General features: G+C 40.0%; 2 protein-coding genes across 2 annotated transcripts; both read left to right on the top strand.

Moving 5' to 3' along the window:
* The first annotated feature begins 1,379 nt into the window (after positions 1 to 1,379).
* On the top strand, positions 1,380 to 9,463 carry si:ch211-142k18.1. Its single transcript, XM_037751678.1, has 3 exons — positions 1,380 to 1,533; positions 6,736 to 7,280; positions 7,951 to 9,463. The coding sequence occupies exons 2-3, from the start codon at positions 6,742 to 6,744 to the stop codon at positions 8,087 to 8,089; spliced, it is 678 nt and encodes a 225-aa protein (XP_037607606.1). The 5' UTR covers positions 1,380 to 1,533; positions 6,736 to 6,741; the 3' UTR covers positions 8,090 to 9,463.
* A 1,093-nt stretch (positions 9,464 to 10,556) lies between these two features.
* On the top strand, positions 10,557 to 21,451 carry chrna2b (cholinergic receptor, nicotinic, alpha 2b (neuronal)). The gene is made up of 6 exons (XM_037751656.1): positions 10,557 to 11,437; positions 16,413 to 16,564; positions 17,797 to 17,841; positions 18,002 to 18,111; positions 19,707 to 20,874; positions 21,299 to 21,451. The coding sequence occupies exons 1-6, from the start codon at positions 11,368 to 11,370 to the stop codon at positions 21,422 to 21,424; spliced, it is 1,671 nt and encodes a 556-aa protein (XP_037607584.1). The 5' UTR covers positions 10,557 to 11,367; the 3' UTR covers positions 21,425 to 21,451.
* Positions 21,452 to 22,028: the final 577 nt, after the last annotated feature.

Here is a 22,028-nt window from a genome sequence, read left to right as displayed (position 1 = left end):
TTCCAATACAGTCTAATAGGGTATAAGATTATCCCGAAAGCACCCAAAGTATACCTTCAACAAAATAACACTCACACTATACGGAGACCTGCTGTATTCAATTTTGCAGTTACCCTGAAGCCTGAAGCTTTAGTGTTTTGCAGTTTTGGAAGAGTCAATCTTGGAGCTCAACAGCTATCGGTCTGACGCCGATTTAACCTCCCGGGGCACCAGCCAATATTTTGGATAACGGATAACGGATATCTGGGCCAAGACTTCCTCTTCCGTGCACGGGTCATCGTTTAGAGTCCGATTAGCAACTTGAAACGCAAAAACAGAATTGGAGTTGAGCGAGATAGCTAATCTCTATAAACAGATATCTGCATATGAATGCAGATAAATAAATTAGAAAAAGGTAAATCATCGTCAGAGGATAGCCGGTGGGTTCCGAGATTGCATTTCGGCTGATGCATTCCGCCTCTTTCGCTCTCCACCGGGACTGTTTACCTGCATGCAACCAAAGCCTGCTCGAACGTGATTGGTCAATACTGCTTGGACTACAAACGGAAACCACATACCGATACAAAAATCATTCATATGTAGATATCTGTTTACAGGGATTATAGAAGAATAAACTTAACTGTAAAGTAAATTACAGATAGAAAAGCAAACATTTCCAGACAAAATTGCCCTTTAATACCAGGTGTAAATGTGATAAAAGCTCCTTGGCCGTGCTTCAACCCTGAAACACTGATGTAATGTTGTGTGTTTTAGGAATTCACTTGCAAAACTAAGAAGTTTAAAGAATCCGTTTTTAGCATCAGTTTTTAGTATTTTGCTGCAAGTAGAAAAGATATGTTTTAAATTAAGTTTCACTAGTCAGAGCTGGATACGAGGTGAGAAGTACACCTCCTTTCTAGTACTTTTTAAGGATACATTTCATAAAAGCAAATGCAATTAAACCACATTATCGGAGCTTTATAAACCCTGCCAACCTTACTTTACAATGTATTATTAATCTGGCAGTACTGTACACTGTCTTGGTTTGGAATAATATCTGCTGGGAAAAAGAGCTTGGTGTTTTCTTTTCACATTTCACAAGTGCACACTTCAGACACATTTTAAGGGGACCATTCCTAAAATAAATAGGAAATGTATATGTATTTCCCCTATAGTAAAGGAACCCTCCTGCTTCCTCTGTCCCCCACCAGAGCCCACAGATGTGAAGTAGATTACTCCCCCTCTTTAACCCTCTTTTTGCCAGCCCCTCTTTCCACTGCAAAGAAAGAAATCATTGAGTTTCAGCCTTTTTCTACACGCACCCCGCCCTCCCCTACCTTCCCCTCCCAACAGCAGACAGGGGCACACAGACGACCACACTCTCCAGCCAAACCCTAATTGTGTGTGCGTGTGTCTGCATTTTTTTCCCTGACATGAAGAAGGAAACCAAGTGAGTATTTTGTTCACTGTGCCTGTGAATGCTAGTCCTGAGCCTTTTCAGTCGTTTTGCTTGACTGAAACAGTGGAGGTGGCAGAATTTAGCTGTGGAGTTTGGTAAGTTTGGTTTTTGGATTTATAAAACTTTAGTTAGTTTAGAGTTTAATGGGATGCTGGGGGTTTTCTCACCTGGCACTCCACTCAAACAGCCTACTGTTACCTTTTTATGGCATTTATACGTATTATATACCGATAATTAAATTTGTGTGTGGTTGTAGAATACTGTTACTGATGTGGATGGTTGCTTTAGAGAAGAATAGAAATGTATGTACAGTACATGTTGATATGTAATGCAATTGTCTTTAGACTGTTCAAATGTAATGTGTCTGTTTTTATTGGCTTTTACTGTTTTTGTTGTTATCATGTTAAGTGCCTTTTAGTACTTTTTAAAGCGCTATATAAAATAAATGTATTATTGTTACTATTATAATTATTATTATGGATATGTGTGTGTATATGTTTAGGTGTGTGTGTGCAAACGTACTGATTATTATGCTGCCAAGAATGTCTCCAATTTACATGATTACCTATCATTGAACTGTATATCAACACTGAGAGGCCTCTCTGTGCTGTACTAGCTTATTGGCAAAGACCTTGTTGCCATAACAACACTGAATTGAGTTGAGTGTTGCGACACCTGTGAAACACACCTGTTCAGGCTTTGACAAGAGGGGCCACAGGGTCGAGCTGCAGCTACACCACAAACACTCAGATTAGCTCTGACCCACGGCTAAAGAAGTTGCCAGGGACGAGTGTCAAATTCAAGATGCACTTTGACAACTAAAAGACTGGACAAACAAAGATTTCATTGGTAAATGTGTCACGACCAAGTGACAAAATTTATCAATTCATCCTATTCATTTTTAGGATGAAACAATTAGTGAGTGACAAGTATAATTTGGTAACTATTTCGATAATCGATGAATCGCATTAGTCACTTTTCAGGTAAATATGCCAAACATCTCCTTGTTCCAGCTTCTTTTTTTGCTGCTTTTCTGATCATAAATTGAAAACCTTTTAGTTTTGGATAGATGGTCGTACAAAACAAGCAATTTGGAGACTTCAACTTGATCTTAAGGAAATTGTGATAAGCATTTTTTGTACTTTTTTCTGACATTTTATGGACCAAACCAGTGGGCAACCTCTGGGTCTGAGAAGTGAAGCCAATGCTGAAGTGCCTTAAACTTGCATTCTCTCTAATAGCCAGCAGGGGGCGACTCCTCTGGTTGCAAAAAGAAGTCTGATCGTATAGAAGTCTATGAGAAAATGACCCTACCTCTCACTTGATTTATTACCTCAGTAAACATTGTAAACATGAGTTTATGGTCTCAATCACTAGTTTCAAGTCTTCTTCAATACAGCACGATGTTCATTTAGTAAATTATGGTCCCATTTAGAGTCAAATAGACCATCAAATGATTAATCGATCAATTGAGAAAGTAATCATTAGCTGTAGTACTGATTGATTTATTCAATCAAGGTGGGAAAATTGATCCGGATTTCTTCAATATTACAATTCTTGCATATTTTAATGTCATTGTGCAGCCTATACTGCAGCATCAGTATGCATACTGGCTATAGTCAAAGTAGTAGTAAGAAGTTGTTCTGGATAATTAACAGCAAAAGTGGAAGAATTTATTTGAAGTACTATAGTAAATCAATCAATCAATCAACAATCACTACACTGCTGTGACAAGAACCACTAAACAAGGTGTTTCTTTTAAGATTAAACACAAGAACTGAAATATCCTAATGGTGTTCTGAGCTCTTGGCGGTGGACTTCTTTCTCTCTGCAGGCGAGCTCCTGCTATTTTAAGCCAAAAGAAAAGTCAGCCTATAAAAACCACTTCACAATGACAGATCCTTCACAGCGAAGCCAAAAAAATGTCACTACAGGCCACGGAGAGTCTAACACAAACACTGTTTCATCTAAACCATAAGACGCCAGCGTGGAAATTGTGCAGACATTTTCCAAAGACAAAGGCCAGTGCTCCTGCCAATCTGTGACACAGACAGGAGCATGTGTGCTTCTAGTTAGCAGGGAGACTGAATTAATGTCACTAAATGTCCTTTGACTTGCGCCTTCTACTGCTGCGATGGTAAATGAACTCAGACACAATAAAGTGATATTTTTGGATGAATTATATTTCCACTGGCTGCATTCTGTAATAAGGCTGAGAGCGTTGTCACTCTATGCCATAAGGTTTTGGTTTACATCCAAACAAGTCCAGTAAACGTTCAGAGTAATAAAAAGTTTTGGACATGTTGTTCTGCGGCTCTCCAATTAGAAGATGGAGACGCCATTCAGCATTCAGTGTTTTCTGCTCTCAAGTTTCACAGTAAACTCACCAACAAGTGTGCTTTCTGAATCTTGTTAACCCATGTTTTTTAAGATTTGCACACTTGAGGGTACACACTATATGAATGGTGGGTTTAAGGACAAAGAATGACTAGTCACAGTGAAGCAGCAGATATATATTATAGTCCAATAATGTTTGTAAATGCTCATGGCGTAAATAATATCTGAAATATTCAAACCGTCCAAATAACAAATCTCAATCATCTTGACATGCGTCACCGCTGGAAATAACTCATTAAATCTGTTTTATTCCAGCCTGTCACTTACAGTGCACATGTCAATCAAAAGAAATGAGCAAATGTATTACTCTCTCTTCCTGCAGTCTTGATAGGTCTGAACTGGTTTTCTGTTTAAAACTCTTCTTATATCTGCTGTGACATATGTGTGAGGTCACCACTTACTGTAAAGTAATCAGAAACAGAGAGAGTGAGAGAGAAAGCAGCCAACAGTTGGTTGTTTTATGGATTTGGGCCACACCACAACTCAACTAAAAAAATAAATACACAATTTTACGGTGTCCGTTGTAGCAAGCGTGACAGGCCATTCATTCTGCGTTTCTCGACAAAATATGGCAAGCGGTGCAAGTGAACAAATTCGAATTTTCCCTCCAGCAATGAGAAGTTTGAAATAGTTTCAAGACTGCTGTGAAAGTAAACTGCTGCTGAAACCGAATGTGCTCCGACAGCATAAAGAGCTCTGCTTTGCCTCTACCTCACAGGCCTGGTTCGGGTTTTCAAATATATTTCCAGAGAGAAATGAGTCTGCAAAAATGATAAAGTGACACTGTTGCTGTTTGACTGTACCACATGTAGAGAGTAGGGGCAAACACTTTGAGAAAACAAATCTGATGTTACACATTTTTGCAAAAACAGCTCCCGCACTGCTCTTTCATGAGTTGTAAGGATTTACGAGGTGAAAAGATGTTGTGAAAGATCCCCAGACAGCTGCCAGTTACCAAAAACAACACAAACACTGCTGCAATGGGCTATGTCGGCTCTTACAGGCCCTAACGTAACACAACTCATGCATCTGCTAAGCCATGGCCCGACGACAGAGTGTGAGGCCTTCTCCAGTATATAAACACAACACAAGCAGCACAACTTAACGTAACATTTTTACAGCATCGATGTTAGAAAACAGGGAAAAGGATGAATTTCTCCAGGAAAGACTTGTATGAAAATATGACAGAGCTATACAATCATTCGGTGGGTCCTGCTTTTTGGATTAAATACTATATATTGGATTTTATACTATTATATAAAGGTGTCAGTGACATATTAAAAAAGGAAATGTTAGCTGATAAACTATACATTGGTACGAAATGATCACTGCTAAAATATGCAGTGTGACATTCAGAGTGTCACATTTTTGAGCCTCTACAATATTAAAGATTAAATAGAAGCCATTTCTATGTTACCGAAAGGTACAGTGTGACAGAAGGAATGACAACTGGGAAATGCATACGATAAATGTCTAAAGGTCATGAGAGGTCAGAGTTAAATCCCCTTAATGCGGTTTAGCCTTTGAAACCACCAGAGCACCCTTCCCATGGCAGAATATCTATCCAGAAATCATGATTTCAATAAAGCTGTCTAAAACATGGAGATGCTGTCGTATGGTGAGTTTACAAAGTTGACCCAATCGCAGAGTAACAGGCAGGACAGGTAGTTAGAAATAAAAGCGAGCTTTAATAGAGCTGAAAAATCCAAAACAACAAAAGGCAGGGAGGGGAACCAAGTACCAAAAGAACAAATAGAAACAAACAACAAAAACCAAACAGAGGACCAAAACCAAAAATTACAAACCAGGGAAACACGAGGAACACCAGGATCAGAGCAGGAGGAAACAAGGAACACGGAGGACAAGGTAGACGGGGCTGGAGAGACAAACGAACCGACAAGGACAGAGGGGAACACACAGGCTTAAATACAAGACATGATTACACACAGGTGAAACAAATCAGGGCGGGGCAGACAATCAACAAAAGGCAGGAAAACAAACAAAGGAGGGAAGTAAAACCAGACAAGACACAGGAGGAGTGAATTACCAAAATAAAACAGGAAACACCGGAATAATATAGAAGACACCAAATCCAAAATCACAAAAGTAAATAACCAGAGACTGGCACAGCCAGAACATGACAGATGCAGAAAACACAATGGGAAACCTTTAGATTAGACTTTTAGCTGTGCTAATGTAATGAAAAGCCTGTGGTCTTTTTGGAGTCACACTTCAATCCTGTAAAAATTAAAGTGTTTATCCCTGATGACTGAAGGAGCAGAGAGGAGAAGCTTTGATTTAAAAAGGTGATGGTGGACAAATGAGGGTTCACACTTAATATTCCCTGAGTGCTTCAAAGTTCTGCAGAGATATTGACTTCTTTAAAAGATGTATTTAAACATGAATTTACATTTATTTATCTTAGCGTCGTGACTTATTTGGTAAGTACCACTGGAGACACGGATAAAAACAACATAAAAAAAGGTTTAAGGACTGCTGTTTGAACCGAAATCACACTAAACGTGTAACTTGTATGGTCTGGGCTAAACCAGCACCCTAAAATGTATATTTCAATATGAGATTTTGGGGAACACGCTTAATTGCTTTTGGCAGAGTGTTAGATGAGAAGATTGATATCACTCTCATATCTGTTAAACATGAAGCTACAGCAAGCAGCCAGTTAAACTTAGCTTGGTATAAAGACGGGAAACAGCTAGTCTGGATCTGTCCGAAGATAACAAAATCTGCCAACCAGCACCTCTAAAGCTCACTATTTAACACATTATATGATGTTTGTTTAATCTGTAGAAAAACCAAAGTGTCATACAACTCCCTTAAGGTGCCTCTTCACCTGTTGGTCAAGTTATTCACAGTCACTCACCTCCTCTTCTTCTTTTCAGGTTACCATGTGGCGTTGTTGGATGCCCTTCATCTTGGCCTGGGTATCCATGGCAACCCCAACGCTCTGCCAAAGTGGAGACTGGGGTTCAGGCTTTGATATCGACTCTGCGATAATGGCCGCCAATGACACATCTCATGTCGGTGATGAGCCTGTGAGGATAAGAAACGATCAAGACTGGATCACATCAGCAGCTTTCTCACCATCATCACCATCATCAGCCTCGTCTACGCTGCAGTACGAGACTCAACCGGACAAGTGCTCAGTCCACTTCAGCACTAACCCTGCTTTGGCTCGACGTCTGAAGGCCCAGAAAGAGGAGCTGGCCTATCTGCAGGCCATCCAGCATGGGAACAAGGCAGTGATGGAGAACTTGGTGCAGTTTGTGGGGGCAGAGCTGGGAGATCAGAGCTACGAGGACGTGATTAAGGAAAATGTCATCGGCACCCAAGAGGACCACAAGAGTTGCCACGAGGTGGTAGAGAAAGCTGAAGAAGATATGGAAAAGCAGCTGGAAGGGGAAGTGTTGAGCGCTGGGATGCAGAAGTAAGTAATCAGTTTTTTCAAGAAGTTCAGAGGAATGTGTTTGAGCAGAGCTTCAGAAAGGTAAAGGCTGAAATGTAAAAAGTGCAGCAAACAAAAGATCTTTCTTGTTTCAGTTCTTGTTTGTTGACGTACTGACGAAGTAAACAAATTAATGCTGGTGACAGAAATTGGAGAAATTGAGAGCGAAAATCTGCGTTTAAATGACGGCAGAGACAGGCAATCTTTTGCCTTTTATCAGAGCACAGGCGACTGCGTTGTCTTTCATAATGCACATGTCAATCAAAAGAAATGAGCAAAATTATTAATATCATGATGCGGGGCTCCTGCATTGTGTCTCTGCTTGCAGTCTAGATTGCTATCAAGGTTTCTGTTTACTACATGAATACTAAAGAGCATTCATGTCTACACTTACAGATATTATTATACGTGGTTTGGAGCACCTCTAAACAACCCTCGGTCATGCTTTGCATTATATATGTTCCCCTTTACACAATCTTTCCCATTACATAACCAGCTTTAACCGCAACCATATGTATTACTCCTAATTATACTGTATTTAACGTGCTCTCCGCTCCTCTCACACTTACTCTGTCTGTCTCCACATCTGTCGTTGTTTCTTCCATCCCGTCACTCCACCTGGTGACCTGGATTGTTCGTCTTTCCGGAGCAGAATCAGAGAGGAGTCCTTGGCCTTTGAAGACATGCTCCGTGCCGCAGCGGACATCGCCAACAGGCTGGAGATCTCATCGCAGGCCCTGCACGCTTCATTCACCAAGCAGCTGAAAGACATTGCCAAGATTCATCGCTAAGGAAGTGTTGAAAAGAGTCGCTGCTCTCATGTCATCCTCCAGCTTGGTGAGGATCTTTGGTATCCTGTGCGAGACCCAAAATAAGGGAAATAAACCTTCCTGCAATTCAATATTTTTAATTAATTTAACTATGTGTGTCAAGGTCGGCGATTACATCAACATGGATAAAAGATGACAGGAAAGCTGAAGGCAAAAAAGAATCGTTGGATTAAAAAAAACGTGTTACCCTTTCAGCTGAAGTTATAACCCACATCACCCATAAAATATTATTTTCCATCCAGGCATTATTCATGGAATTGGTTGAGGTCAAATGTGGTAACAGTATGCGGTGCAGTTGTAAGCCAAGTTGAGTGTGTATGGTTCAAACTTGATTGGCCGTCAGAGACCAAACATAATGGCTCTGTAAGTCTTGGATCGGCCATCTGGTTCCAGGGTGAGGATGGAGGCCAGGATATGCTTAGGATGATTAGTGTGTTCCAGTTGGACAATTTGTTTTTGCAACAAAAAAAGAAGAAGATTGCAACTGGTTATCAAGCATTGTTATCTGTTGTTTTGGAGAAAACTCTGCAATAAACCTGTTGATGAGGATTAAGATATTGTATAAAGAATTAGACGATTCCTGTGATCGGGAAGAAATTAGCAGGAAACACACCATAAGAAAACTTGATAAAGCTCATAAAACATAACACCTCTGAATCTGCACAACATTAAAAGCAGTGGTTCTCAACCAGCGGTCCGGGGACCCCCAGAGGACCTCGAGGGAATTCCAGGGGGTCCCCAGAAAAATAGGGAATAGTTTATTTTCACTATTTAATTCACTATAGAAGTGAGCAGTGAGCCCGATGTGATTAAGAGTCATAAGAGTTCCGATTCCGATATAATTATAGTCTTATCTAACCACGAAAATGTTTTCAGATGGAGGTCACTGAAGCGAAAACTTATCAAATGGGGGTCTGTGACTTCATGTGTATGAATTTAGGGGTCCTAGACACGAAACAGATTGAAAACCACTGTTTTAAAATGAACGCTTGTGAGATTTCACACCGAATGTGAACCTTAGGATCAGAAAAGAAAAACAATTTGTGCGTCTCAGCTGGATTTACCCGTTCAAATATGTGAAACGCTTTCGCTGTGCATCCAGCTCCATTGTGCTATTCTCTCTTTAACCCTGTCAGGACTTGTGTGAGAGATTTCTTTCATGTTTGAAATCATGAAGTGTAATAATGTACAATGTATGACCAATAAGAGATAATGAAGGAGCTTGTATCATTAAATATTTTCAAAAATCTCAAATGAAGGCTTTAGAAGCAAACTCTATGGCATGCCAATGTTTTTAGCCCCCTTGTTGTACAGCTGACTCCAAGAAAAGTTCCTTTTTGTCCACCCTTCTGTCTTTAGATAGTTCTATTTTAATGCAAATTTTAGTGCTTTTAGTGTTTGTGAATTATATTTTATCTCTATTTGTGTCTGCAACTTTGTGTTCTTGCTGCTGACCGTCTTGGCCAGGTCTCCCTTGGAAAAGAGGTTCTTAATCTCAAAGGGACTAACCTGGTTAAAGGGACTGTTTGTAACTTTTTAAGCGTATAAATGTACGGGGTCGGGACACATGCGCGCTCGCATATGTGCGCTCGCGTGTGGCCGGAGTCTCTGCTCCTCTGCCTGCTCGCCTTCACACACACACCACGCTCACTCCACACTGCAGAAGAGTTAGTTTAGCTCTGAGAATATCTAGTGAATGTACAGTGGACGTTTGTGCAGAAATAAATGCTGCAGCTCCTCCAGACCAACAGAGGTTTTCCGTGTCTTGTGAAGTGACGGGGCTCCGCAGCGAGAAACGTTATCAGCGGGGCTGACGCAGGAAGAGAAACGTTACCGTCTCCAACCGGGTGCCGGGTGCTAAGCAGGTGAAATATAGAGTGATATTGTGGTTTTAGCTGACGTGTGACGCCTCACTGCTTTAACAAGCATTTCTGAAAGTTACAAATAATCCCTTTAAATAAAGGTTGAAAAAAAATGATATGAAATATGCTTTATCCAGTAAACAGCAATAAACAATGAATCAACTTTTTGTTTATTTTTTATTTTGTTTCTGCATGTGTTGCCAATGCTTTCACATCTTCTACTCATATCAATATGTTACTCAAACTTCACAAGGCATATTCACTCCCCTAGTCTGCCCTCTAGCTGTCTCCCACAGAAATATCCCATTTCAGATGCACATGTGTCACTCACTTATTTACACATCCTTTTAATGTTTTACAAATCAAATAAACGACCAGTATTTACTCTTTTGGAGCAAACGGGTAGTAATTGGGAGTTGTTGCTCGATCATTTCCTATATGGGCTATTCAAGTTACCACTTTTACTGTGAATCCTGTTTGTGTGTGTGTGTGTGAAAGAGCAAGAGAGAGAAAGGGAGGAGGGACTGTTATAGGTATACCAGATGAGAAGACGCAGAAGAAGTACTCAGATGAGTCCTGTCTTTTCACAGTGGATGGTGTGGGTTTTTGCGGACCTAATAGACCAGGTTGACCACTAATAATGGCTTTTTAATCATGGAAAAGCTGCTAATTTCTTAGATTTAGGTCACCAAGGACGCGTAAATTCTTGGCACCGTGCGTAAAAAAGGTGGAATTGTTTTGGATAAAAATGTACACAGCAAGAAATCGGACTATTTTTCCGTAGATTACATTTCTTGAAACCGGATTTAAAGCATGAACTGGTGCTTAAATCACCAGTTCATGGATATCAAAGTCTTAGATTAAGGTCACAAAAGGACGCGTAAAATTCTTGGCACCGTGCGTAAAAAGGTGGAGTTGTTTTGGATAAAACAGTACACAGCAACAAAGTGGACTATTTTTCCGTAGATTTCATTTCGTGAGACCGGATTTAAAGCATGAACTTGTGCTTTTAAATCTGTAAACACACCACAGTAAGTAAGCTACGGTGTCGCTTCCTGATTCAGCACCGGATGGCTCGGTTGCTCGGAGACAAGAAGAGGTACATCACCCTGGTTACGCACGGCTTAAAGTGTAAAGAGTGACACATATGCAGAGCTTTTACGGTAAAGAAAGTAAAGATATTCAGTAAATATAACGTCATACTCACTCCCAACCCACAGATACTAACAGTAGTGGTAAAGTTGTCCTGATATGCCTCCCAGCTGGCTGCGAAGATGACACATTTTGCGCACAAATCCCGGTTTCAAGGTAACAGTTTGACAGCGGACGGAAACAGCTCCAGTGAAGTTGGACTTCTTCTTCTCAGCAGAGTACAAAATGGGACACAACCACCTGTTCTCTGTGGTGAGGACGGCTGTTTTATGCTCGCTACTCTCGTGTCAGTCAGGTAAGTTAAAAACAGTTTATACATATGTTTTATTGTGGACTTTACGTGTCTTAAACGGAGAAGTTGGCTAAACTGGCAACCCAAAAATGTGATGTTTTGACATTTTAAGACAGCAATATGATAACTCTTCAACAGTCAGAGTGCTATTAAACATTTTATTTCACTTACAAAGCACTCAAAGCACACAAAGACCATCTGAGAGTTTGGTATCCTTCATTAACCATGCAAAGTAAGAAGTTGCAGTCACAACATTTTTTACAAATCCTCAAAACAGTGTGAGAAAATATTAAAGGTCCCATATCATGCCCATTTTCAAGTTCATACTTTTATCTTGTGTTTCTACTAGAACATGTTTACACTATGTAATGTTAAAAAAAACCTTTATTTTCCTCATACTGTCTGCCTGAATATACCTGTATTCACCTTCTGCCAGAAACGCTCCGTTTTAGCGCATTTCGACGGAATTGCAACGGAATTGCGTTGCTAGGCAACAATTTGGGTCCATGTTTACTTCCTGCCAGCTCATGTCATTCACATACACTGTAACAGGAAATAAACTGGGACACATTTAGAATGTTTACGTTTAAAACTGCGTAATGGGTCTAAATATTGTATATTTGTGACATCACAAATGGACAGAAATTCTTGCAGCTTGTTTCAAACGCACAGTTTCTGAATACGGGCTGTGTGTATTTCTCCGTATATTGAGCGTTTTGATAGTTTAACAGGATTTATATGGCACTCAAACCTGCTTTATAATATAAAAAACATGAAAATCTCACTTTTTACAATATGGGACCTTTAAGGCTGCACAATTTGAGGAAAATATGCGATAGTTGTTTGCATATCGCCATAACGATATTACTTATACATAAACAGTTAGTGTTATTAAAGTGTACTCAGTTCTGCCTTTCTACTGCTGTCAGTATTCTGCTAAAATACAACAAACTGCTTGTTGAATTTAATAAAAAATGAAAGGGAATTATTTCCAATATTCTTTATCTAACAAATTGAAAACAAAAGGCACCAGCACAAAAAAAGAATGATAGTTACATTTCAAAGTGTAGTTTTCAACAGATACTCAATTTACTAAAAAAAACAATCAGATTGCAATATCGCATTTTTTTTGCGATGTGTTTATTACGCAAGTTGACATTGCGATGATGATTAAAAAAAAATACAGGCTATATTGTGCAGTCCTAGAAGATATTCCACACAATATGCTTCAACAGCTTATGCATAGTAGTTATATTTTGCTAATAATACCTTTTAATAATAACTTTATTTGTATAGCACCTTTAATACATAGAAATGGAGCTCAAAGTGCTTTACAGGCATCAGACAACAAATCAGAAATAAAATACAGAGAATAAATAACTTCGTGAAAATAGAATAATGGTCAGACACATATTTGTTTCTCAAAAACAACAATGGATGAGAAGGAAGATGCATATTCAGTGGAGCAGATATCAAGCTTTAACCCCAAAGTCAAGCTGAAATTTTAATTCTCCTCATTATTATTATTATACTGCATCCATTGTGCACATTTTTCAAGAGGATAACACCTTTTTTTAAACATATTTCTGGAGACTGACTGAGATGATAATAGTTAGTTTCAGTTTGGTTAGTGTGGAACTCAGGGCAGCTCTATTTATCATTCTACATTTCTTTTATTTGTATGCACATACCAGTGCTCTCTTACGAGGTCTAAGATAACATATGTCTTCTTGTGGCGCACATGAGATGTCCCCTCCCTCCATCTTGACATGCTACAGCAATCAGATGTGCAGGTGCTTGATCTCGTGCCAATAATAACATCTCATTATTAGCTTTCTGACTCGAGTCCTGCAATTTTAGTCAACTCAAGGAAAAATTGTTGCATGTTGTTTTTTTTAGTGAACTTTTTTACTCTTAAATATTTGACAGCCCAATTTCACGAGAGCGCCTCTGGCTTGAGAAGCTGCTGACTCGATCATCTAAACTGGTCAGTGTTTCGTACACCTCGCCAAAGGTGCTTGGCCACGGTCCAACGTGCACGGCCTAGCGTGCTGGATGTTGGAGGTGTCATCTCATTTCAAGTCTCCGCTGGCAGCAGCCTTTGATCTATGGCACACAGGAGCCTTTTCTTTTTCTTTTCTTTTTTTAAGCCCCACATCTGGTCCTTCCCAGATGCACGGACAGATGAACGTCCCCCGCCCTGACTGTCAAGAGAGCAGATAAGAAGTCTCTGGTGCATGCTTGTTTGCCAGAATGAAATTAGTCCATGAGTGCAGGAGATGAGCCCAAGTGCACCATGGGCAAATTAACTCTGAATTCATCTAATGCCTCCTTTTTATAAACTATCGCTAAAATAATTATGTCTTGCCTAAATTGTCACTTTACATGATATCCACACTGCTGCATTACATAGAGACTTCATCTGCATATGTGTCCAGGCTTCCTCTGTTAAAGACCCTCAGGCCAATGAATTAGCATGGACAATAAATCATTTAAACAGATTTGCATGTGTCCCTCAGGTTAACTCCATGCAACATTTAAAGCCCCTCATCTGGTTATCCTCCACTGGACTATAAGGGGTTGTAAATACCTGTCAATGCGGTCAACTCACCCATGGTCAGGTATTGACATGGCCTTGGCTAAGCAACCATGACTGCTGCCAGATGCAGGCGGTCCAAGGTCTCGTTTTAGGATCTTCGACGGAAGCACACTTCATCAGGTTGCATTACATCCTCACACTGTCAATCAGAGATCCAGAGAGAGTGGGACCAGTGGGTGTTAATGGCATGTAAACCAAATGTGTTTTGATATATTGATTTGATGTGATGCTTTAATTCGACATTTCCTTATATAAATCTATAGAAAGCTGCCATGAGATATTTATTTATAAGTTCTCTTTCTATGCATTAAACAATGAATACATGTCATGCATTTGTAAAAACATGACAGGAGAATGAATTACTAATGCAGGTCAACACATACTCTATACACTATAGAACCGATAAATTGGCAGATATTGGCTTATTGCAGTTATCAGTGGTATCCTAAATCAGTCGGTAGATATTACAAGAAATTCCAATACAGTAAAGCCAATGATATGTTTGGGGTAGTTAATAATATGGCCGGGCGATAATTCAATATGATATCATCCTTCAGTGGAATCGTATCGTGATGAAATCATATATCAAGATACACAATTACGTTGTCAAAATTGATAACAAGTTTTGCGGTTTTGTCATTATATACAACATTACAACATAGTTAAGTTAAATGTGTCTCACTCAGTACGTATCTTGGTCGCAATTCTGTAGAAAAACAAATTAAAGGGATCCTTTTATTTGTTGATTTTGGTCTTAGTTTTGTATTTATTTTAAAACAACAAATAGTGACGCTACAGGATCATCAGATTTTTTAAAAAAAACTCTTAAATATCAAATATGGGTTTCAAAAATCTAGTATCAATCAGGATATAGTATACACAAATGTAAACACTAGGGGTGGGAATCACCAGAGGTCCCACAATACGATATTATCACGATACTGAAGTCACGATACAAAGTTATTGCAATTTTAAACATTCTGCAATATGCTGAGTATTGCAATAAGATATATTGCGATATATTGTGATTTATTTCCTTTTTTTCCAACTGCAAATTATGCAGTTTGTCAACATCTGTTTTATCTAATAAGATAGTTTCACTCCGTTTATCTCACTTCAGTAAAATGGGATCGTCAGTCAAGCAGACAGACTCACCAATGCTGTCATGAAAACATAAATGTTGCATCAAGCACCTGACAACCTGATCTGTTTGTATTAGAGTCTACACTGTATTTGCAGTATTAATAGTTAACATAATAAAAGATACTTCACATCTGTGTATTGATACAATATTGCCACGCAAAATATTGCGCTACTATGCTGTATTGATCCCCCCACACCCCTACACCCCTAGTAAACACACTATCGTCACCCTCTGCTTCAAGCGAAAACTGAGTTAATTGTTTCATGCATCAGCTGTAACACAGAGTGACAGACAGCTCGACAATAAACACCCTTCACTAGTGAGAAATTAGCTCACCTCCACTTAACACAAGCAAGCAACGATGTGTGTAATTGACTCTGACTACATTGATGAGGGTGGAAGCCGTAATCCCCAAGGGGGCGGGATTTACTGTCTATTTCCATGCTTTTCACTCTGCAGAAAAATAATACAGTGACTCAGTCTGAGCGTGTACGCAAATCTGTCTAGACGGCATATTCAAAATCAATTTGATTAAGCCACCTCTCATTGTGAAGCAACACGTCCATGATCATAATATTTGAGAGATAAAGAGAGGTTGCCGAGGGAAACGCTCCCACAATCTCCACCTGCTCACCTCGAGAGGTTTCAGCAGACGACCCACACGGAGAGAGCTCAGATCAAGAGATCAAAAGATTTGCTAAGATGTGGAAAAGTCGATAAGACTTTACCAAGAAAGGTTTTAGGTGTTTAGAGGAGGCTTCTGGGCTGAAACATGAGATGTTCACAACACTCACCTTCACTCCCAAAAGCCACAATATCATGCAAGTCGGATTTACCGCTGTTTGTTAAGTGAGGATTAGAGGAGACACGGCTGAGAGAACATGGATATGATCGCTATATATTGTGCATCTTACTCCTGTCCTCTTCCCACAGAACTCGCTTTACATGTATTTGTTGTTATCATACCATCAAATATTAACTGCTGAATGCCACAAAGCATAGTTAAAACTGTCCAAATGACCTTAATGTCAAAATGTCAAAAGGAAATTCACGCTATCATTAATTACTTTTGTTTTAACACTTTCATATTAGCTTATTTAAATGTTGAAAAACTTCAAGAGGAGTTTCAAGAAATATTAAATGCAATGAGTTTAATTGGCAAAGTGTTGAATAAATGTGACCAATTTATAAATCCCATCACTCTCATATTGTATCCGTCCTCATGTTATCTACAGTTCTTTGTCATGAGAAGACCCACTCTCACGCTGAGGATGAGCTCTTCAAGACGCTGTTCGCTGGTTACAGCAAGTGGTCGAGGCCCGTGCCGAACATCTCTGACGTGGTCATCGTCAAGTTTGGACTGTCCATAGCACAGCTCATTGATGTGGTGAGTCATCATGCACGTTTGTCCAATTCATAGATATATTCAAGACATTAATAGAAGTGAAATGTTTGTTTTATTAAAGATGTGGATTTTTATGTACTCGTGCAGTGCCTGGTCAAAATATGCCTGTTCAGAACAGACCGATTACTTGGGGGTGTGGTGTTGCTGCTTGCAGCTTTCTCAAGAACCGTTCATCCAAACAGCTTCCCACTCGACACTGCACTTCTTTGGGTCCTCAGCAACACACCTGCCAAGTGTGACGTCAATCGGACGAACAGTTTTTGAGAAAATCGAAAGACATGCATCCATACACACAGACTGAGTAGAACACTGGTTCCCAACCTGGGGGGCCCGACCCCTACTGCGGGTCGCCAAAGCTTCTCGGGGGGTCGCAAGGAATTCTAGATCTTTTAAAAATATATATATATATACAGTTGGCCTTTATCTCAGCTTTTCATTCATTTCTGTAAAGAAAACTAAATGACATTGTTATTTTTAAAGTTTGGATTACTATTTAAGATATAAACTTAAAAATTAGAAAAAGTAAGCAGTTAAAACAACCAAAGAGCTAATGGAACAATGGCCAAACATCAGGGAGAAGAAATCCCTGAATTTGTCGAAAAAGAAGCCTATTAAGCATCCAAATTGCTAATTTTACACAAACTTTCTACAGTTAATGTGTTCACTATTTGGGTTAATTGTACAGTTTATCAGTTGTTCTGTACTGTTATTGTTATGCATTAAATATAATATGAAATATGAATAAAATGTCACTTGACAAATGACACCAGGGGTCATCATTTTACTCAATGATAGAAAACGGGTCCCTTAAGGAGTAGAAGGCATTTTAGTTTATTTTTAAATGCAATAACGTATCCCTAGCGCTTTAATTAGTATGATTAATACTCCCTATACTAACTAAAAGCTAAGGCACTGCAACTTTAACCCTCTTTACTCTGCTACGTGTGTTTTTTCAACAGTATGTTTTGGTATTTTTTTATACAGTAGCAAAAACAAACTTAGGAAGACTACATTATGCTCCCTCTGCCCCGTCACAGAAAAAAAAACTGTGACAGAACACTTCACATCCATCAAGTTATTGAAGTAAAGTTGCTGCGAGCTATATTTGGGTCTGCTTTGACAAACCTCCAAGAACCTCTCTCATATATTCCTCTGGCCTGAGTTGACAGCCTTAACTCAGTCTCTCTCTCTCCGTCTGTCTGTCTGTCTGCTAGGATGAGAAGAACCAAATGATGACAACCAACGTGTGGCTTAAACAGGTCAGAAAAATGTGTGTCACTGTTGATTTATTATTAAGGTTTTTTTTTTTTCTCAGAGGGGATCTTGTGATATAAAATGTTAAGTATATGAAAACCTTCCGCTACGGAGCTCGTTTGATAAAGTTTATGAGGAATTGAACATGTTATTTGCATCTCTCAGGAGTGGAATGACTACAAACTTCGCTGGAAACCTTCCGACTATGACAACGTGACGTCCATAAGAGTGCCGTCAGAGCTCATATGGGTACCGGACATCGTTCTATACAACAAGTAAGTGTGATAAGAGACTAACATAACAGTACAAAAGAATCTTAACATTATGCCTGAAATTAACTTAAAGGACCAGTGTGTAACATTTAGGATTTAGGTACCTATTGGCAGAATTGGAATATAATATTATATTTTCTTTAGTGTATAATCACTTGAAAATAAGAACCGTTGTGTTTTCGTTAGCTTAGAATGAGCCCTTCATATCTACGTACGGAGCCGGTCCTCTTCATGGAGAACGCCATGTTGCTCCGCCACATTTCTACAGTAGCCCAGAACGGACAAACCAATCACTGATAACTTTTCCTGCTTAGGCCGGAGTCGAAAACGTTACTCCCTCCCGTCGCCGCCGCTCTCTCTCTCTTGCTTCACCGCTCACCTCCCACGTACACACACACTCATTCTACTCTTACAACAACCTCACTGCTAGATACCATCAGATCCTACACACTGTTCCTTTGAATTATTTTCATTATTGTTTAATCTGTTGATTATTCTCTTGATTAAATGTCAGGAAATAGGGAACAATGGCAATCACAATCTCCAAGAGTTGAAGATTACTTTTGTTCCAACCAACAGTCCAAAGCCCAAAGTTTACAGTTATAAAGGATAAAGAAACCTTAAAATATTCACATCCGAGAAGCTTGAATTTTTTTTTTTTTTTTGCATTTCCATTGCTTAAATGACAAATTGATTATTCAAATAGTTGCAGATTATTTTTCTGTCAATCAGCTAACTGATTAATTGGAAAATCTATTCAGATCAACTCAACATAAGCATGTTATTTAATCTGTTTTATAGTCAGGTTAAGCCAAATATTTCTGTCTACTGCACTGATATGTTCATACCAAAACTTTTCTTTTCATAACATGCCACAGTGGATGCTTGTAACAGCAGACAAACTGAAGAGAAGAGTAACAGCTACACTCCTACAATGATAAATTGGTTCAAATTGATGCCTTTTTACTGGATGATGTATGATATGAAAATGGCGCCATCTAGTGATAATAAAACATTCTACAACTTCATTGGAAAAAACAGCTTTAAGTCAAATTATGATATAACTATAACAAACAGACTTCCTGTCTCAAATTGTAAGCTTAAACATTTCTATTAACTGCATTTGTATTGTGCATCTCTGTAAATATATTTTGAAGCAGTTTATTTATTTGAAAATGAAGACAACCTTCATACCTGTGTTGCTTCAGTATGAATCTATTTTGAGAAACCTATCCCTTCACCCTAAATCCACCTCATGGAGATTAAAGCGAGAGAGTTGATGATGGAGTTCTGCTCCATCGAGCCGGTGTGATCACAATCTGTAAGTGAAATTAAAAAAAGGTGTGAAACTGATTAAATGATAACGACACATCATTACGTTTTCAGCTTAAGCTATTATCCCCATTAAAGCGATGAAAGGAGGGGAGATTAATGGAGATTATTATTGGGAAATCATAATACTTTTTTCCACTGCATGGTTTCTAAGTAGGAAAAGATCATTTTCTCAGCACAAAAGGTCGTAGAGGCAGGATGTGATTATTTATCTGCTTTTTTACTGTATGTTACCATCACTCATGTGACAACTTCTGCTCTTCCAGCGCTGATGGAGAGTTCGCTGTGACCCACATGACGAAGGCTCACCTGTTCCACAACGGTAAAGTCCGCTGGGTCCCTCCCGCCATTTACAAGAGCTCCTGCAGCATCGACGTCACCTTCTTCCCCTTCGATCAGCAGAACTGTAAAATGAAATTTGGCTCCTGGACGTACGACAAGGCCAAGATCGACCTGGAGACAACTGAAAAAGCAGTAGACCTGAACAACTACTGGGAGAGCGGCGAATGGGCCATCATCAACGCCGTGGGGACGTACAATACAAAGAAATACGACTGCTGCCATGAGATCTACCCAGACATCACGTACTTCTTCATCATCCGAAGGCTCCCCTTGTTTTACACCATCAACCTCATCATCCCCTGTTTGCTGATCTCCTGCCTCACCGTTCTGGTTTTCTATCTCCCCTCAGACTGCGGTGAGAAGATCACCCTGTGCATCTCTGTGCTTCTGTCCCTCACTGTGTTTCTCCTCCTCATCACCGAGATCATACCGTCCACATCCCTCGTCATCCCGCTCATCGGCGAGTACCTCCTCTTCACTATGATTTTCGTCACCCTCTCCATCGTCATCACCGTCTTCGTGCTCAACGTGCACCATCGCTCTCCCAGCACTCACAAGATGCCCCGCTGGGTCCACTCTGTGTTCCTGGACATGATCCCGCGCTGGCTGTTCATGCGGCGGCCTGCGCCAGATGGCCGGCGTCGCAGGCTGCTGCTGCTGCAGCAGGAGGCGGCATTGGAGCGGCGGCAGGGCCGAATATTTGGGTACAAATCTGGTAACTGCCTCAGCACCTCGGCGACCTGGTTAAGAGACGGGACCACGTTAGAAGACCCCGAGAGAAGCTCTTATGAGGATTTAGAGCTGGGAACGCTGACGTCGTATTTCTCCTTCCGCCCCCCTTCGCCCAGACCTCCGGGGTCGACTCCCCCTCCACAACAGAAGAACCCACAGAACAGCCTGAGCCAACACGAGGGGCCTGTAGTGACAAACAGACATTTAACAGGGGCCAAAGCCAATCCCACTCAGAGGCCAGCTAAAGCTGACAATACAGTATCAGACTCAACAATCCTGCTTTCACCAAGTGTTATACGCGCTCTGGAAGGGGTGCACTACATCGCAGACCATCTGAGGGCTGAGGATGCTGACTTCAGCGTGAGTATCAATGAAATACCAAATCTACTTTTATCAGAATGACACTTAAAGTCATTTGCATCACTGTTGGCCTGCAAAAACTTCCTCTAAATATGTGGATTATGTGCCCATGTGAATGTACTATATGCCCAAAGTGCACTTTGTTATAGCACTAATATAAAATGTGAAGTCATAGTATTCCCTCCAGCCCCGTGAATGTGAGGTCCCAAGATTTCTTTTGATCCTAAAGTGTAGTACATACTCCCGAGCTTACCAACATCCCTGGGACAAACACTTGTACTGTTGTTGTACGCTAACAACAGGAGGGAAAACCTTGTGTGTAAATGAATAACTGTCTGCTAACAAACACACTATGGACATTATTCACTTTTTTTTATTTCTTGTTTTCTCTCCATCCCTTTCTGTTGCTCTTAACTCTACACAGGTGAAAGAGGATTGGAAGTATGTCGCCATGGTGATTGACCGTATCTTCCTGTGGATGTTCATTATTGTGTGCCTGCTCGGGACCATCGGCCTCTTCCTACCCCCTTGGCTAGCTGGCATGATCTAGCTCGTGTGCGAAGGTGTGAAAAAAAAATCCATAACCACCACTAGTTAGTGATGTTTGACATTCAAAATGTAGCTGAACTCTAGTTCAACACTGAATGTGACAAGTTTATGTCGTACGCTGTTACAAGAGCTACAACGCTCTTTACACACCACCAAACCAGAATTTTGCTAAATTTAGACCATATAACTTAAAAAAAAGGGTTTATTCTCTGTACAGCTCGTCACTTGGCTCAACTTTCATCCGTTTAAGCTGCACTTAGTCGGCCTCAGGTGTACTTCCTCAGCCTCACCTGTATTGTTACTTAGGTTAAGTTTGACCTGAATGCCAACATTAGCATGTTAACAAGCCCAGAGTTGGCATTTGTTAACATGCTAATGTTTAAATGACAATTTGGCCTGCAAGCATACACGTTAACGTGCAGTAGCCTATAGGTCTACTGTTGGTGATGTTTGATGAGAATAGTAAGGGGATAACCAAAGTCATTAGGATTCATCTTCTTGGGAATATTAATGAACCAAATTTCAGGGTAACCCATCCAAGTTGTCAATCAGATGTTGGACTGACACAGTGACGGACTGATTCAGCCACACTTTCAACATTGATT

Source organism: Sebastes umbrosus, chromosome 18 (assembly GCF_015220745.1).
Source record: "Sebastes umbrosus isolate fSebUmb1 chromosome 18, fSebUmb1.pri, whole genome shotgun sequence".
NCBI lineage: Eukaryota > Metazoa > Chordata > Actinopteri > Perciformes > Sebastidae > Sebastes > Sebastes umbrosus.
Note: the sequence above shows the minus strand (reverse complement) of the source record. Positions and strands in the feature narration are given on the sequence as shown.